Genomic DNA, 14,076 nt, shown 5'->3' on the forward strand with positions numbered 1-14,076 from the left:
GGCCACAGCATAGCAGTCTTTAGTCTTAGTCTGTGCAGTTTTGTGTGAGTTCATTAAAATTACAGTTACAGCTCTTCAAATTAGTTTAGAACCCGGATCTGCCAACTATCTCAAAGGGGTGATAAAGATCAGGTGACAGTATTTTGAAAGTGAGAAGATATTCTGGTCTTAAGTTAATATTTATCAACATTGCAAGATCATTATTTCATTACTGTCAATGGGGGAGAGGAGTGCACAAATTGATTGCTCTTTTTGCTATGCAACACCCTGGGAGTAAGTATAAAAATAGTGTTGGTGGTTTCAAAGGGACTTAGGACATTTGACATCACAAAAGAAATGAAAGTCAATTTTTAAAAAGCCCACTCTGGGTTTATATTTTTCCAGAGACCAATTTCTCAGCATATGAGGTCAACCCAGTGGAGTAGTTAACCTGCTTCTTTTGAAAGCTATTCAAAGAAAAAAATAAGTTCCCATTTAAAAATAAAAGGTTAAATTATGTCTTTAAAACAAAACTTGAAGACTGTAAATTTATTTGTGTAAAAAAATAAATTTAAATTAATTTATACATAAAACATAAAGAATAACTGCTATGTATGCACAACACTGCAATATTGCTTGACTTCATCTGCAATGGAAGCTGTAATATGGACCATCAAGTTGAATATATTAGCTCATGCTGCAGCAGAAGGGCTTTAGGTTCCATGAAATCCCAGGTACGAACTGTATTCCCATATGTTCTTTGACATTTTGTGAATGTTTTCTGGTAGTATTAGAAATGTTACATGCATTTGATTGCATGTACCTCAATAGGTTGCTAATCCTCATATAGGTCTTTTGGAGCAGACGTGGTGAGCAATCTTGTCTTCCTGGAGTCAGGGACTAGCCATTGGTGAGAGTTCACGAATGCCCTGTGGTGGAGAGATGGATGGAGATAGTAACTGGAGATGGAGAAGATGAAAGGATGCAGTTGTGGAATTTGATAACGAATGAAACAAAGTAAAATGGGGAGTGAAATCTAGGACTAAGGTTGGGATATGGGGGTGTAAGGGAATGGGAGGAAAAAGGGTGACCTGGAGTAGGGAGGATTGGGAGATGAATGGCCAGTGGAGGGGAGAGGAACTGGGTGATGGGGGTGGGGAATGGAAAGAAAGGTGTGTGCAGCAGTGTGGGTTAATTCTCCCTGTGACTGGGTGAGTTTTGGCTGGGTGCTCCAGTTTCCTCCCACATTCCAAAGACGTGCAGGTTTGTGAATTAATTAACTTTTCTAAATTGTCACTACTGTGTAGGATAGAACTAGTATATGGATGATTGCTGGCCGGCATGGACACAGTGGGCCGAAGAGCCTGTTTCCACACTGTATTTCTGAACTAAACTAAACAGTCACAAAGCTTCTCCTTTTTTACAGGTGCAGCTGTCTTCATTAATCTTGAATTGATGCCAGTTTATCAAGAAATTAGATCCCATAGTAATATGCTGCAACAATAAACATTGGCTATCACTGACATTGTGAATGATTAGCATTCATTTTTAATGTCTCCTAAACCAGGTTAATTGGGTACTGGGTAATCATACATGGATCCCATTGTCTATTTTTCAATGCTAACCAGTTTAACCGTCTTCAGATTTCTTGCACTTGTGCATTGTTTCATTCCGTCATTCCTGATATAAATTTCCCTGGTCTCATTCTGCATGGAAATTATTTATGTAAGTACTTTGCCTGAGAAATTCTATTGCAGTGTAACATTTTATTTTTTATACAATTAAAAAAATAATTAAAACCTTCATTGTATTTAACAACAGCAGTTTCCAGGTAGGTTCACTATGATTTTTTAAATATATATATATATGTTCACTCTCACCTGGCCTGCTGTTGCTGCCCATTCCACTGCCTCCATCTCTGATCATGTCTCTGCCATAGGCTTTATCCCTGACCCTGGATCAGCTGTTAATTAATCTCACTTTCTAATTTCTGATTATTTGTCCAGATGACTCAGTTGCATAACCATATATCCCACTAATACTAATCTCCAAAAGAGGCACAATCATTTATTTTCTGTAAATTACTTCAGTCCTCAACTCTGGCCAAATACACTTTACCACCTTTGATCCTCTATATTCCCAGAAATGCACCACCATCCATAACATTCTACCTACAATCCATTGGCTGGCTCCATTATAAATGTAAATTACAAATTTATACATAAAAATGCATTTGATAACGTGTCTGAAGTGTCTGAATTATAATTGTACAGTATATTAAAAAAAAATAACTCTAGTACGTTCAACATGTGAAACATATTGCATTTTGTTTTTCAGGAAAAGTTGTGTCTTTTGGCAGTTTCACTTCCAGCAGAACAACTCCTTCGACTTCCTGTTCAGGATGCTTTGCTCTTTATCGTGGAAAATATTTTCAAGTGCTCTGCAAAGCATGTGAAACACTGGTTCCAGTATAGGAAAGTACACTTCTCACTTATGTGTAAGAATCAGTAAAGAACAAACTTTCACTGATTGAAGTAAATGGTTTTTGCTGGTACAAAAATTTCTGTTAAAGTACATTTTTCAATTTTATTTTGCAATTACACATTAGACATTAAGGAGGATTTCACGCAGTTGCATTTGAATCGCATCCATGACATAAAAATAAAATTTGACTTTTAATGGGGAAAAATGAAAGAGGGTCACTTTTACCCATGAATTCTAAACAGCTATCACTTTTCCTTTCTATTCAAGAATGATATTATTTTCCCCCTCCATGCTACATGCCACAGAAGAGAGCCAAATGCAGGCAGATGGGACATGTTGGCCAGTGTGGGCAAGTTGGGCTGAAGGCCCTGTCTCCACGCTGTAAGACTCTATGACTTATGTCTCGCTGATAGTGGGCCATTCAACAATTCTAATGCTGTTGAGGATCAAAGGAAATGGACAATTAGGCCATGCCTGGCTAATGATTTGCTGCTTACCAGCCCTTGACTGAATGTTGTCCAATCTTGCTGTACAGATTCTTCTCATTTTCAAGGTTCACGGTTTGAAGGTTAGTTTATTGTCACATGTACCAATTAAGGTACAGTGAAATTTGAGTTTTGAGAAGGCATCAATTAAAATACCTAAGTTTGGAGATGACACTAAAGTGGTTGGCATTGTAGATATAGATAGGTAAAGATGGTTATCAAAGAATCTCAATCAGTTGGGCAAGTGGGCTGAGGAATGGTTAATGGAGTTTAATGCAGATCAGTGTGAGGTGTTGTATTTTGGCAAGTTAAACCAGGGCAGGACCTTGACAGTGAATGGCAGGGCTCTGTGGAGTATTGTGTTAAAGTTCGATTTGCTTCAAACAGATAATAACACAAAATACAGCAACGGCTCTTGAGAGGGTCCAGGAGGTTTACAAGAATGATCCCAGGAATGAGTAGGTTAACGTATGATGATGGTTTGTCGGCACTGGGCCTATATTCGCTGGAGTTTAGAAGTATGAGGGAGCACTTCATTGAAACATACAGAATAGTGAAAGGCTTGGATAGAGTGGATGTGGAGAGGATTTTTCCACTAGTGGGAGAGTCTAGGACTAGAGGTCGTAGCCTCAGAATTAAAGGACGTTCTTTTGAGGAGGAATTTATTTAGTCAGAGGGTGGAGAATCTGTGGAATTCTTTGCCCAGAAGGCTGTGGAGACAAAGTCAGTGGGTATATTTAAGACAGAGATAGATAGATTCTTGATTAGTACTGGTGTCAGAAGTTATGGGAAAAAGGCATGAGCGTGGGATTAGGAGGGAGAGATAGATCAGCCATGATTGAATGGCAGAGTAGACTTGATGGGTCGAATGGCCTAATTCTACTCCTATCTCTTGATTTCATGATCTTATGATCCTACGGCACCACACAGAGATGGCCACTTTTGTATGTGAGGAGCCCTATTATCTCTCTATTTATACGCTTTCCCTTAATGTAAAATCGGGTTGGATAGACGGATTGTTTTCTCTGGAACGTTGGAGGTTGAAGGGAGACTTTATAGAAGTATATAAAATGTAAGTATATAAGAGGCATATATAGGATAGACACTCAAAACCTTTTTTCCCAGGTTGGACATGTCCAATACTAGAGGGTATAGCTATAGGGTGAGAGGGGGAAAATATAATGGAGATGTGCAGGAAACTTTTTTTGTGGGTGTTGGAATCCATTGTTAGGAGTGGTAGTGGAGGCAGATACAGTGGTGGCATTTAAGACGTTTTTAGATAAGCACATGGATTTGCAGAGCATGGAGAGATATAGATCACTTCCAGACAGGAGATCAGTTCAGCTAAGCACCATGTTTAGCACAAACATTATGGGCCAAAGAGCCCATTCCTGTGCTGTACCGTTCTATGTTGTATATTAGACTGACTTCCTTCCTATCACCTGCCTCAGCCCTGCATAAGATCCCGTCTCCTTTGCCAATCTCAGTATAAACCCAACCGAGTAATGAATTTATGAGTAGTATGATTCACTACCTCAATGAGGACATTGAATATGACAGCACACCAGTTCCAAAGACAATGCTGAGAACTATATTTTGTACTCAATTTTTTGTTCCCATTGCTCTCCCAATTCTACTTGAATTTGACTTGGTTGTTTTCATGTATTGTATTATTTCATTTAATTAGAAAGCATGCAAAACAAACCTTGGTACATGTGACAATAATAAACAAATCTAAATCTTGGGGACCACTCCAAGGATATTTGTGAAACAATGCCCTGGAGTTTAAATAATTAGTCTGCCACAACACCAACCATCTCCCTTTGGGCTAAGTATTGCCCTAGCTAGTGCATCCTTATTTTCACATTTATGTTAATATTTTACAGGCCCCATTGATGCATATTTTATTCAAATGCTTTTTCTCATACACAGGATGTGAGCACCACTACCAAAGCCAGTATCTTGAGCATGAACTGGGCCAATTCATAAGTAATCATAAAGATGGATCAGGTTAATCGATCTTTTAAATTCTCCATCCAAAAAGCTTTAAAAAATATTCACTCAAACCAATAACCACATTAATTCAAAAGGTTAATGAAAAGATTTTGGGATATTAAGGGAATCAAGAATTATGGTGGTTGAGCAGAAAAATGGTGTAAGCTTGAAAATCAGCCATGAACTTGACGAAGGGGGAAACAGGTTATAAGAGCTGCATTACTTACTCCTGCTCCTTTCTCTTTTGTTCTAACATGCACTGAAATGCATGTGGACAAACCACAGCTTATAAACTTTGTTTTGAAAGAGATTCTCAATCATTTATGGGTTGTTTTGAAGTCTTGAGTAGGGTGTCTCAACATTGTGTGTTCTGATACGAAGGGTGTAGAAAAAGTACGTGTGTGGTGTTTTCATAGATCAATGGCAAGTACAGATAGCTCAGAACTAACAACCAAATGTTCCTGCTTTTTTTGTCAACTAGTTTAATAATAATAATAATAATAATACATTTTATTTATGGGCGCCTTTCAAGAGTCTCAAGGCCACCTTACAAAAATTTAGCAGGTAGAGGAAAAACATGTAAGGGGAATGAAATAAATAGTAGAGACATGACTAGTACACAAAGTAAAGACAGGATTCAATTCAAAACACAATATGAGGCAATTAATGCACAGATGAAAAGGGAGAGGGACGTGGGGCTAAGGATAGGCAGAGGTGACGAGATGGGTCTTGAGGCGGGACTGGAAGATGGTGAGGGACACGGAATGTGGATCAGTTGGGGGAGGGAGTTCCAGAGCCTGGGAGCTGCCCTGGAGAAGGCTCTGTCCCCAAAACTGCGGAGGTTGGACTTGTGGATGGAGAGGAGACCGGCTGATGTGGATCTGAGGGACCGTGAGGGTTGGTAGGGTGAGAGGAGGTCAATGAGATATGGGGGGGCCAGATGGCGGAGGGATTTGTAGGTGAGGATCAGGATTTTGTAGGTGATCCCGTGGGAGATGGGAAGCCAGTGAAGTTTGAGGACTGGAGTGATGTGAAGCCAGGATTTGGTGTGGGTGATGAGTCGGGCGGCTGCGTCCTGGAGTCGGTTGATGTAGGTGGAGCTGATGCCAAGGAGAAGTGAGTTGCAGTAGTCCAGTCAGGAGGAGATGAAGGCATGGATGAGTCTTTCAGCAGCGGGAGGTGTGAGAAAGTCTATGTTGCACATGATCGCCCTCATGTGGCAAAGGTTGGAAATACATATCTGCAATAACTCACCTGACATAAGTAAATTTTGGCTGGCAGGCCATTTAATCAGCCTGACTATAATTTAATTTAGCCCCTAGAACTCTCTCTAACTCTCTTAAATTAGTTCTTAAAAATATTCCAACGCTCTGCCTCCTCTGCTCATGTAAATAAAAAGATTTCCAAAGTTTAATGACCGTCGAAGAGAAAGTATTTTGCCTCCTATCTGCCTTTAGTAGCTACCTCTAGTTTGAGATTCTCCACCAGGAGGAAACATCTTCACATCCACCCTGCCAAAACACTTCAGGACTTGTATGTTTCAATCAGCCTTCTCTTGTCTTCTAAACCCCAGAAGCCAAGCATAGCCTGTCCATCTCAGAAGACAGACTATCAACTGACATCTATTATAAGCCTACTGAGTCCCACATCTATCTAGACTACACTTCTTCCCACCCTGCTTCCTGTAAAACTCTATCCCCTACTCCCAATTCCTCCGTCTATGTTGCATCTGTGCCCAAGATGAGGAGTTCCATACCAGGACATCGGAGGTGTCCTCATTCTTTGGGGAATGGAGGTTCCCCATTTCAATCATAGATAAGGCCCTCACTAGTCCTCACCTTCTACACCATCAGCCAACACATACAGCATATAATCCTCCAACATTTTCGCCGCCTCCAGCGGGATCCCACCATTAGCCACATCTTTTCATCTCCACCGCTTTCCGCAGGGACTGTTATCTCCACAACCCCCTGGTCAATCCATCCCTTCCCTCCCAAACCACCCCCTCCCCAGGTACTTTCCCCTTCAACCACAGGAAATGCAACACCTCCCTCCACGATTCCATCCAAGGCCCCTGACAATCTTTTCAGGTGAGGCAGAGGTTCATTTGAACCTCCTCCAATCTCATCTACTGTAGTCCCACCACCGCTGTTCCAGGTGTGGACTATATATCGGTGAGACCAAGTGCAGGCTCGGCGATCGTTTCGCTGAACACCTCCACTTAGTCCGCCTAAACCTACCTGATCTCCCGGTTGCTAAACACGTTAACTCCCCCTCCCACTCCCACACAGACCTTTCTGTCCTGAGCCTGCTCCATGGTCAGAGTGAGACCCAGCGCACATTTCAAGGAACAGCACCTCACATTTTGCTTGGGCACTCCCAGAGGTATGAATATGGACTATAATTTCATTAAACCTATCTCTCCATCCCTCGCCCTTCCCAGTAGTCCAACCAGTCTTACTGTCTCCGACTACATTTTATCTGTTTGCTTTGTTGTTGTTACCTTCTCCCACCTAACAATTGTCTATTCCACATTTTCCTTGATCTCCATTCCCTTTGTCCTATTTCCACACCTTACATTTCCTTATCTATGTATCTCCATCTCCCCTGACATCAGTGAAGAAATCAAGTCAAGAGTCAAGAGTGTTTTATTGTCTTATGTCCCAGATAGGACAATGAAATTCTTGCTTGCTGCAGCACAACAGAATATAAACATAGTACATAACAGGAGAAAAAAAGTTCAGTGTGTATATATACACATGCACACATACTCAAATATATATATAAATAACCAAATATAGTGCAATAATAATAAGTCTGTTGTAGTTCAGAGCTTATTTGTTGACGTGTTTAACAGCCTGATGGCTGTGGGAAGAAGCTGTTCCTGAACCTGGACGTTACAGTTGTTTTAGGCTCCTGTACCTTCTTCCTGATGGCAATGGTGAGATGAGTGTGTGGCCAGGATGATGTGGGTTTTGATGATGTTGGCTGCCTTTTTGAGGCAGTGACTTCGATAGATCCTTTTGATGGTGGGGAGATCAGAGCCAGTGATGGACCGGGCAGTGTTCACAACTTTTTGCAGTCTTTTCCGCCATCTACAACATGCAAGTTGCCGAACCAGGCCATGATACAACCAGTCGGTGTGCTCTCTACTGTGCACTTGTAGAAGTTCTAGAGAATCCTCTTTGACATACCGAATCTCCGAAGTCTTCTCAGGAAGTAGAGGCTCTGATGTGCCTTCTTTATAATTGCATTAGTGTGCTGGGTCCAGGAAGGATCTTCGGAAATATGCGCGCCCGGGAATTTGAAGTTTTTGACCCTCTCCACCGTCGACCCATTGATATAAACAGGATTGTGGGTCCTCATCCTTCCCCTGCCAATCCCCTGCCACAATCAGTCCCTTGGTTTTACTGATGTTGAGAGCCAGGTTGTTGTGGTGGCACCAATTGGTCAAACGGTCGATCTCACCTCTATACTCTGACTCATCACCAGCTGTAATTCGTCCAACAACGGTAGCGTCGTCAGCGAACTTGAACTTGAGGAAGGAGTTCGCACTATGTCCGGCTACACAGTCATGAGTATAGAGTGAGTAGAGCAGGGCGGTGAGCACGCAGCCTTGAGGTGCTCCTATACTGATTGTTACTGAGGATGAAGCATTTCTGCCAATTCAAACAGACTGTGGACTGTGGATGTGGAAGTCGAGGATCCAATTGCAGAGGGATGCGCAGAGACCCAGTTCCGTGAACTTGGTAACCAGCTTTTTTTTTTGTATCAAAAATAATTTATTTAATTTCAACACAATACAAAAACAAAAAAACACATCAAAACCATGGTGACATACCCACCACCATGTTACGAAATCAACAAACAACTATGTTACTAATAACTATATAACCCTCGTAAACGAGCAAGCTTCTGGCTCGGGCAAAGCCCCCTTCCGCCTGGCACCATGACTCGCGATGGCCAGCTTAGCCAGGATGGCCAGCAACCCAACCAGGATATCTTCAGCCCTATCTACTCCCTAGATCCCATCACTAGTCCTTGGGTCACCGACAGCAGAACCACTCCTCCCCCTACGGAAACTAGGTGGAGTGGCGGTGCACCTTGCCCTCCGGACCCTGGCTACAAGGGATGCTCTACTGGTCCCTGTTCCCTCAACAGGAACGACGTTGCTCTTGGTCTTGGCATCCTTCTCTAGGTTGTCCATGAAGGACCTGCAGTGATGCGGGTCGTTCCCCTTCACCCCCTGCACCCCCTTACCTCTCCCCCTCCTTCTGAGGATGAGTTTCAGAGAGCTGGTGAGCCCGTGTAGGTTTGGCCAGCGGATTGAAGTCAGTCTGAGCCAATGTTGGGCTCCTACTGTGGCCTGGATGAACTTGTGGATTTCCTCCACTGGAATGAGTGGAGTTGTGTCTGGGGGAGCTAGAACATCCATTGACTCATTGACCGAGGAGTCCCCTTCCACCTGCTCACTGTGGATGGAGTCACCATCACCATCCCCATCCCCGGACACACCCTTAGTGCTCGATACTTCCGCCCCACCCTGTGCGGTGGTTGCCACTGCCCCACCCGCTGGTCTCACCTCCACCTCAGTTCCAACCCTGGGGCCAGTGGAAGAGGGGCCTTCCCCCGATGTACCAAGGGCTCGACCTGCAGGAATGTGCCCCCCATTGAGATCCCTTTACTCAAGGCCACATTCACCTCCTCGAGGAAGAACACGGCCTTCCCGAACATCCTGTCCACGAACAGGACGCCCACGGGCTTGGCAGCCACAGCAGCCGTGCAGTCCTCCAGGTTCATATGAGGGGGCAAGTAGCACCATGCTCGAAAGGCAGGTTCCTCATGGAGAACCGGGCTCCCAGAGGAGCAGCCGAAGCAGGTGAAACAGCCACCTCCGCATAGCTCCTGGAAGGATCCGATCCCCCAGAACACTGAAGGGGCTGTCCCACTGTACGAACTAATTCAAGAGCTCTCCCGAGTTAAAAAAAAAATTAAACTCGTGATAAGCACGTAGAATGTACGGAGCGGGTACGTCGGAGCTCGGGACGTCTCTTAGCAGCTTGTAACGCTAACGGCAGGTACTCGGGAAACGTGATAAACTCGGGAAGACACGTGAAGATTTTTCAACATGTTTAAAAATGTCCACGAGAGCCCCGACTACCCACGAGCGGCCATTACCGTAATTCTCCGAGTTCGAATCGGGAAACTCAGGAGAACTCTTGGAATAGCTCGTACAGTGGGACAGCCCCAAGCACTCCAATTTAAAACATAGCAATTCAACACACTGACACAGACAGTCCAAATGGCATGAGGCCATGTCCAAACTCAAAAACAAATGGAACAGTTCGAGGGAGGGAAGCAAGTGGTGTCGCCTCGAACGTTGATAATGGCAGCTCCCCCAAAAAACTGCTGTGTCACCACCTCCGCCCGGCTATCTCGGCTCTCCTGCGTTGACATTCGCAGGCAATCTTAGCTGTTCTTCACTGCTCCTACAGCAATGAACGGGACTTGCCTGCAGTCTTGTTGTTGGAAACTTATCTCCGTCGGTCTTACCCAGAGAAAGGAGGCGTCAGCTGCAGGCTCCAAGGCCGCGGAAAGAGTTTGATACGGTGCCGGTGCAGAAAACCTCCCACGTGCACCAAAGCCAGACCTGCCCAACTAGAACGATGAGGCAGTGGGGGGGGGGGGGGGGGAGGGGTGGTTGTTAGGGAGGTTGACAGTTAGTTGATAAGGACAACTTATTCCCAAAAACAAGCAGAAACTTTAAAACATGTCTCTGCAATGTCGCAGTGATACAAAAAGATGTTTAAATGTATCGCTGTGCCTCCGAATTCCAATAGATGCGTTAACACACTAGTTCTTGTTTTTAGACGAGAGCTCCGCAACGCCACACCTCCTTGCGTAACCAACTTTTTTCTGTATCACGATACAAAAACCAACAAAAGAAGACAAAACGGTGGTGACATACCCACCAACATGTTACAAAATCACCAAACAACTATGTTACAAATATCCTAATAACTACGATGCAACCCCGGTAAAGGGGAAAGCATCTGGCTCGGGCAAAGCTCTCTTATGCCTGGCGCCATCACTTGGCCAGGCCTAGAAGCAACCCAACCAGGACATCTTCAGCCCTGGCCTACCTATCCCTATTTCCTGTCATCAGTCCTTCGGTCACTGACTACAGAGCCACTCCTCCCCTTGCGGACCCGAGGTGGAGTGGCGGTGCTCCTTGCCCTCCGGACCCTGGCTACAAGGGACACTCTACTGGTCTCTCTACCCTCAACAGGAACGACGCTGCTCTTGGTGTTGGCGTCCTTCTCCAGGTTGTTCAAGAAGGACCTGCTCTGATGCCGATCGTTCCCCTTCACCCCCTGACCCCCCCCCCCCTCCCCCCCCTCCTTCTGAGGATGAGGTTAAGTGAGCCGGTGAGCCCATGTAGGTTTGGCCACTGGAGGGAGGCCAGTCTGGGCCAATGTTGGGCTCCTACTGTAGCCTGGATGAACTGTGGATTTCATCCATTGGAATGAGTGGAGTGGCGTCGGAGGGGGCGAGAACATCCATTGACTCATTGTGCGAGGAGTCCCCTTCCACCTGCTCACTGTGGATGGAGTCACCATCCCTATCCAAGGACACACCCTCAGTGTTCGATACTCCCGCCCCACCCTGTGCAGCAGTTGCCTCTGCCCCACACCTCCACTTCAATCCCAACCCTAGGGTCAGTGGCAGAGGGGCCTTCTACAGATGTACCCGGGGAGTCAAGACCATTGACAGTGGGGGGCGACTATTCCTCCCCTGGTTGGGCCCAGAGTGCACTCTGGTGCACCAGACTCACGGAGTCCCTCTGGAGCCAGGTCCTGAGGGTGGGAAAGGCTGTTTTCCCATACCTCTTCCCTGCCTACAGTCTCTAACTCCAGAGGTGTGCTCATCCTGGGTGGGTTGCTCCTGGGCTTCCTCGGGTGCCTGATGCGGGACTCCCTCCCCAACAGAAATCTCCCCCTGCTCCACAACACCCGAGCGGTCCCCATCGCCACCCTCCCCAGAATCCCCTCCAGAACATGGGACCAGGGCCCGAACCAGAGGCCAGGAGTCTTCCTCCACCACAGTAGTCCCCTCCCCCCTGGAGGATTCCTGTTCAACCCCCTTCCGCTCCTCCCTAGAGAGAATCCTCCTCTTTTCCATGGGGAGGAGTTCACGGACTCTGGGGTCACCTGAGCAACCTTCCTCTGTGGCACACCCACTCCCGCCCGATCTCCACCGCCCCCGGCTGGATTATGGAGCTTACAGACTCTCTAACGGGAGGTGATGGGATGGGTGGAACGTACTTGTCTCTGGGAGTTTCGTTCCCCATGTGCTTCATCTTTGCCACTTTGCCCCCCTTCATTTGACACTCCCCACCCGGGCTCTGTGCAACCCCAGGGTTCCCTGACTCAACTACAAGGGTAGTGGGGGAGGGGGGGGTTAGTAGCACCGGATTTGAGGCAATTCCTTTGAATGTGCCCCACTTCCTTACAGGCATGGCACCTTGGGTGCTGCGATGTCCAGCAGACAGTGAAATCACGGCCATCCTGCTGGACATAGACGTGCCCGTCAACTACCTCCTCCCGATCCAGCATCATTGACAGCTGGCGCCAGGGGGACAGAACGTGCCGCAACTCCTTCCTGCGGAACCCCTGGGATATCGGGTTGACGTCCATGACTACCTTGGTGATGGTGAGGAAGGGGGGCCTCATTTGTGATGCAGGGCTGGACGTTGGACAGGACCACCCGCTGCGCGATGGTCGCCAAGGGCTCGACCTGCAGGAATGTCCCCCCCCACTGAGATCCCTTTAGTCGTGGCAGCGTTCACCCCCTCAACAGACTTGAGGAAGAGCACGGCCTTCCCGAACATACTGCCCACGTACAGGACACCTGCAGGCTTGGCTGCCACAGCCACGGCAGCCAAGCAATCCTCCAGATCACCACCTCTCTGATCATCAGCTTATTCAGTTCACCATCCCTTCTCCGACACCTCGCCCCCGCTTCCTCCGAGAAATCACCTTCCGTAATCTAAAATCCATTGATCCCCACCATCACTCTGACCTGCTCTCCACCACTCTCCCCCTGGACTCAACCCCCATCTCGCCTGATGATCTCACAAACCATCTCAACTCCACCTTGTCCACCTCCCTTAACACTATGGCCCCCCTCAAAACAAGAACCGTAACTTTCAACACATCTTCACCCTGGTACACACCTGCACTTCGTAAACTGAAACAGACTGGTCGCCGACTTGAACGACTCACAAAGAAATCATCTCTCACAGTCCACCTTGAAGCTTACAAACTCCACCTCACTGACTACAAAGATGCCCTCATTGCTGCAAAATCTTCCTACCTCTCCTCCATATTCACCAATCCCTGGCTAAACTACAGAACCCTCTTCTCCACAGTGGGCAACCTCCTCAAGCCTCGAGCCAACACTCTCCCTAACTCTACTCCGGATCTCTCCAACTCATTCCTCCACTTTTTCGCTGATAAAATCAGCACCATCTATCAATCTTTATCCCTTGTACCCGACTCCCCAGCATCTACTCCACCACCTACCAAGGCCCCTCCTTTCAACATCTCCACTGACCTCCTTATCCCTCCTCCACACTGCTTCCTCTCCCAGTTTGACCTGGTCACCCCTATTGAAATCTCCAAACTCATGAGCTCTTCCAAACCCACTACCTGCTCCCTTGACACTCTCCCCACTCCCCACTCCCCTGCTGAAGTCCTGCCTCCCCGTTCTCTGCCCCTACCTCACTAATCTCTTCAGCTCCTCATTGTCCCAAGGAATTGTCCCCTCCGCTTTCAAAACTGCTGCTGTTACACCAATCTTAAAGAAACCTGGTCTTGATCCCTCCTCTCTCATTAACTACCGCCCAATCTCAAACCTCCCCTTTCTTTCAAAAACCCTGGAGCGTATCGTTGCGTCGCAACTTCATTCCCACCTCCTTGCGTATAACCTACTTGAACCCCTCCAATCTGGCTTTCACCCCCTCCATAGCACAGACACTGCTCTCCTCAAAAGTCCTCAACGACCTCCTCACCTCTGCTGACACTGGTTCCCTCAACATCCTCATCCTCCTCGACCTGAGCGCAGCCTTCGA

At 46.5% G+C, this 14,076-nt stretch overlaps 1 protein-coding gene across 2 annotated transcripts in view; it reads left to right on the forward strand.

The window, feature by feature from the left end:
• The window catches only part of LOC129706580 (uncharacterized), a 108,095-nt gene extending 102,670 nt beyond the window's left edge, over window positions 1-5,425 (forward strand). For both annotated transcript variants that reach the window (XM_055650933.1, XM_055650932.1), the window contains one exon: window positions 2,317-5,425. In XM_055650933.1, the coding sequence (XP_055506908.1) occupies window positions 2,317-2,434 (118 nt within the window). In that variant the 3' untranslated portion in view covers window positions 2,435-5,425. The remainder of the gene's footprint in view (window positions 1-2,316) is intronic.
• Window positions 5,426-14,076: the final 8,651 nt, after the last annotated feature.

The sequence above is a fragment of the Leucoraja erinacea genome, chromosome 2 (genome assembly GCF_028641065.1).
Source record: "Leucoraja erinacea ecotype New England chromosome 2, Leri_hhj_1, whole genome shotgun sequence".
NCBI classification, from domain to species: domain Eukaryota; kingdom Metazoa; phylum Chordata; class Chondrichthyes; order Rajiformes; family Rajidae; genus Leucoraja; species Leucoraja erinaceus.